General features: G+C 36.9%; 1 protein-coding gene across 1 annotated transcript; it reads right to left on the bottom strand.

The window, feature by feature from the left end:
• Positions 1-2,323: 2,323 nt before the first annotated feature.
• Positions 2,324-4,158, bottom strand: LOC122057579. The gene is made up of 6 exons (XM_042619727.1): positions 3,702-4,158; positions 3,533-3,630; positions 3,255-3,326; positions 3,016-3,140; positions 2,812-2,884; positions 2,324-2,634 (listed from the first exon to the last, which is right to left on the bottom strand). The coding sequence occupies exons 1-6, from the start codon at positions 4,018-4,020 to the stop codon at positions 2,530-2,532; spliced, it is 792 nt and encodes a 263-aa protein (XP_042475661.1). The 5' UTR covers positions 4,021-4,158; the 3' UTR covers positions 2,324-2,529.
• Between the last annotated feature and the right edge of the window lie 1,163 nt (positions 4,159-5,321).

Raw genomic sequence — 5,321 nt, forward strand, 5'->3', positions numbered from 1 at the left:
AGCTAGTCATTTTCTTGATATTCTATTTTATACAACGTAACTTGTAGAATGTAAAATTGGTGAGTGAATTTTATCTTTTATATGGCATATTAAAATATTAAATGGGATGCATCGCATCCTATTAGTCATGAAGTTTTCTTACGATGAACACATAATTCATTTCTTACTATGGTTAGTAAATTTTATATTAAAAAGAGATTGTCTAAATGACAATTATATTGATGTATTTATAATTTGTAACCTTCTTTTGATTGCCCTTTATCTTATTCCTAAAAGTTCTTTAAGTCAGGGGTAAAATTGAATTTTCAAAAAATTTGAAAATAGCTTATCAATATGTCATTAGCAAAGGCTGTCATTGTCCTTGCACAATTTTAAGTATACTTGTAAAATTATAAGATTTAATGCTATTAAAGAAATGTGTGTTATATTAAAAGGGCAGAAAAGTAAGATTACAAAGTAATATCTTAAGGGTGTGAATAAGAATATCCGTTTAAAAAAAAAATGATTAGAATAGTTAGCATTCCCCATTGATGAAACGAGGATGAGTGTAATTTGAAAATTAAGATTAAACAGGAAGTTCAAAACACCACCATTTTTTATTCCTTGTTTCATAGGTATTGCTTTCAAAAACCCGAAGCAGGTACGCTCTTTTGGCAAAGGCAAACATCTCATAATTAAGAAGTCATGATTTCAACTCTCCTTGAGGCGTACAAACCTAAAAAAAAAAACATGACTTTAGATGACTTTGGTAAGATAAAAATAAATTTCATGTTCATAAGCCATTAGAGCACAACTCTAGCTTACTAATGCTGAACAAAATACTAACAATAAAACTGAAAAGTATAATAGAGCTTATCTACTGGTATTGATCAGATTATACATGTCCTTGACAATAAATTCATGATATGGGTTTCAAGGCCAAATCAATCGGAATAGAAAGCCCTAGTTGAGGTAGAAATTTGGATAGGGCTTGGGTTTGGTAAATGGGTAGCCACGTCATTCACAAATTATTATGATCACTTGAGCTAGGTTAGACATTCATCTGCTACATTAGCTTTGGGGTAATAGAGGGCTATATTATTATTATAATTTTGGGGTGTAAAAAAAGGTATATTTAATTCTCAAAAGTTCTCTCTCTCTTTCTCTCTCTAAACCCCTTACTAGACTTTCCGGTGACTCAACTCCTCATTGATGGGAAATTGCATTCTTGCACAATCAAAAAAATTATTTTGCATAACCCATAAATATTGGCGACTTGATCATCTAAGAATACTTTCTCATCCGCTACAAGCTTACGGGTAGAATCCATGGGGATGTTGTAGCTTGAAATGTCCACTAACGGAGTGTGAATAGGGTTCTCTTCGGGAGTCGAGAATTAGGGATTAAAAAGTGTTTTTTCCGAAGGCCTCGTTTGGATTCATTTTCAAAAATAGTTTTGTTGTGTTCCCAAAAAAAGCTTTTCTGAGCAGCATCCTGGAGAAGAAATGGAGGAATACTTGATTGAAAGTATTCTCTCTCATCCTTGTAAATTCCAGATAACTCTTAATCTAGCCGAATTTAGCTGTAAGTGCCGGTAATCGTTGATGATGATGCTTCAAGAAACCAGCTTTTGTTTCAGTAGGATCTTATTTCTTGATGAACTTGGGCACTGCCTTGGGGTTATTCATTGCAGCTTCAAATTGTGGCTTTCATTAGTCCATGCTGTAACTTAGTTGGTTTTAATAGCAAAATAGTTGGTTTTAATAGCAAAACTCATGATAGATGATTAAACTACTGATGTTGATGGCTATTAATATATTTCTGTTGTCTATGAGTATCAGTCCATTCACAGTTTTAAAGCCAGATAGGAGCAGATATGTTCCTTAGAGCCATTACTTGCCCAGTCTTGGAATGGATGAAGTAATATCTCTATCTATTAGAGGGTTGTCCATCATTATTCACCAACTCTATAGAGTAAATCCAGTCCCCATGAGTGTTGACATTTCTTTCTCTTCTTGCACATATTATCATGGAGACAACATCAAAGGCCATTTGAAGTCTCGACAGCCATAGCATAATTCTTTAGATTTGTGTTCCTTGCAGGATGATCTGGTGGATTCTACGACTGGATTAGGATAGGCTATAACCCGATATTGTTGAAAATGTGCAGGACATTCCAACTTTCCCATATTTGAAGTTCATTGAAGCAAATAGGAAGGAGAGCAACCTTTGGGGAAGAAGTGGGGGTTGAAAGAAAAGATAACAGTACAGTATGCCTACAGGAACTGCAATCCATACGAATAGCATGGGCTACAAGCTCTAAATGGAAGAGAAATGCTAGATGTGCTCATAAGAGAACTTTATTTCATTCACATTTGTGAAAATAATGGTTCATAATATTGAACATTAGCAGCAAACAGGCATTACTACAATTAAATCTCTGCAACAATCTCTCTCATTAGAAATGGCAACTTTTTGGCTCTCTATTTAGATGAACTTCACAGTGGTAAGCTGAACTGAATCCTCAAAAGCTTCAGTGTGGGAAAAGAATCAATAGCTGAGGCCAAGTTGTAAACCAAGTGTGGCATGAATAAGAAATAGAGTCATGATCCCACTACCCAAGATACCATGAACATTCCGTAGTCCAGGATTTCCCTACAAAAGAAGCAGATTTTGAAGAGCTAAAGAAAAGAAAACCAATTCAAACAATCTCTTACATAAAAATGAAGAAGTCTTGACAGAGAGGAAAACCATTGTTGATATTCATGAAGCAAATAAAAAGATGTTCCTTTTTCAGCAGATATGTAATTTTAAATTTATCGATATCTTTACCTCGAATAGTGCAGGCAAAATGGTCTGAATGGTCAGCAAAGCAAGCCCAATGGAACCTGTAATAGCATGTGGACTGAAAGAAGAAATATCAGGAAAAAGAGAAAGCAGAGAATCTCTGGTTTGGGTTTGATCTACCTTTACAACTAACAATGTATATAGATAGAACTAACATAAGATCACTGAAATCCAATTTATAGTCAGTACCTCTCAAAGATAGGTTTATTAGAAGTGAGTAGAGATGTGACTCCACCAGTTGCTCCAAGAGCAAAGAAGAAAAACATACCAGCTAGTAGCTTTGGGTGTAAATCTTTTGCCTTTGCCTTCTCCTCCTGAAATGGTAAATACAATTAGGTTTCAAAAGTATTGCTTTTAAATTTTGTGCTCAAGCTCAGGCCTAATCAATTTACTATCAAGAGAGGAGAGATCTGGTAATAACAGCTTACGACATCGTCGGAGAACCGAATTCGGAAGCCCAAGTAAGTTCCATAACCACCCATAGCAAAGAGAACCACAGCCTATATATAATTACAACAGAGAGAACAAATTATTAATTTCATAATTTCTGTGATCCTGGGCCCTAGATGTAAAAATTGCTAGTCTTGAAGATGTCTGCTACAAAGCATTAAGCAAACAACCAGGCTATGAGATCATAAGAATGGAAACCAGGAACATTTCAGAAGCAGAGGATTTTTGTGCAGAAGAGAAGAAAGGGTTTATATACCATATTGCCAGGGTGACCCCAGTGGACCAACCAATCAGGAAGATTCAAAAACTTGACCAGTTCAACGAAAGGCCCAAACAAAGACCTCACAGTTGCAGCTGCATCGCATCCCAATAAGTAAGGTCGTTCACTAAACCAAGTAGAGAGAGAGAGAGAGAGAGACAGGTACCTCCGGGAACAGCGGCCACAAGTAGCCAGGGCAAAGGAGCGAAGGAGTACAAGAGGGTCTCTGTGGGCTCTGTCCTTACTTGTTCTTCCTCTTCTTCTTCTTCTTGTTGTTGGGTCAACTCCAGTCCTTCGAAATGCTTGGTCTTGAAGGCGGTGGAGAGGCCGAAGAAAGCCCGTTTGTTACTTGTTGCAGCCAAGGGAAAGGACATTGCAGAGGTTTTTGGGGAAGGGAATAGGGAATCAGGAAACGAGGAAAAGGGCAGGAGAGGTGGAGAGACGTTTGTTCTGAGACTGGAAACGGCCAAATTCAACATTGCCATTTCCTTTTCTTTTTCTAAGGAACAAAATGTTGCAGAGAGAGGTGGTATACTGGTAGGGTTGAGTGAGAGTGGTAGACTGAATTTGATTTTGGTGGGTAACCTGATAGATAGATAAAAAGAAGAGAAAGAAAGGGAAGGAAGGAAAGAAGACACGACAGTATATATTAAAATGGTTCCACGTGTTCTCAACGCGCCCGTCAATACCATTACCACCTTAACGGGCTTTAGACCTGATTTTTGAACTTCAAGGTTAGCGTCTCCACACCTTACGGCGACTATGAGTTGGTCAATGACTTGCAAGGCCAAGCCGCCAAAAGCTAGGAAATTTTTTGGCCAAAACCCTGGAATGGGATTTCCTAATTTTCCCAATTTTCCCAATTCTATGTGTTTGATTACTCGGGTTGGGAAATTTTCTGGAATGGTGAGGGGAGAGATGAAGGATCTCTCGGGAACAAATGCACAATTACAATGAAGAAATCAATCAAATAATATTAGATGTAAAATTTATCTTGGTTCAACAAGATTGTATACATGGACTCAAGAGGATTAGATATTTTTCATTATACCTGAAAAACTCTTTACATCATTTCTTACCTCACAAAATGATCATTTTTGCTTGTGAAGGGGGTTTTTTCATAGAGACTATATTTGTAAAGAACCAAAAAAAAAAAATTCATAATACTCACATAATTACAATTATATTGTTGTACATGTAATGGATTCCAAACACAACCCAATTATAAATATAAATCCAATCATAATTATATGGATCCACAGAATACAGGACATACCAAACCCCAACACGATCCTCATCTTCTCTAGCTCTGGCAACAACAATGGTAGTGATTGCTGTTAAGGGTTTGGAATGGGAAAAATGGATGAGGTGATAAGGTTTCATAGGGCTAAGATGCATTGGGTTTTGTAAAAATGGGCTCTTTATTTATTTATTTATTTTTGTTTAAGATATTACAATTTTCAACATTACTCTTTGTTGCTGTAGTCCACTCAGTTAGGACCTATAGACCACAACTAAGAAAATCGGCCCTGAGGGTGACCTCGAGAAGGAGACTCCGATTCCTAAGTCAGTATTCTGATGGAAACGGGAGGAGAGAGTAGGCAAAGCTCTGAGTGTCTTACCCTAAAAATATGTTAAGTTTTCTTTATATAGTGGTCAGTGGCTCTTTCAATTGGCTGGCTAGTTGATTTCCTTACTAATATGGACTTGTAAGCCATTGGTTGGCCGATCACCATCTAAGCTGAAGTGGCGGATCTCATAATGGTTAATCATTGTTGCAATAGTT

This window comes from Macadamia integrifolia, chromosome 12 (assembly GCF_013358625.1).
Source record: "Macadamia integrifolia cultivar HAES 741 chromosome 12, SCU_Mint_v3, whole genome shotgun sequence".
In the NCBI taxonomy this organism is placed as follows: Eukaryota; Viridiplantae; Streptophyta; class Magnoliopsida; order Proteales; family Proteaceae; genus Macadamia; species Macadamia integrifolia.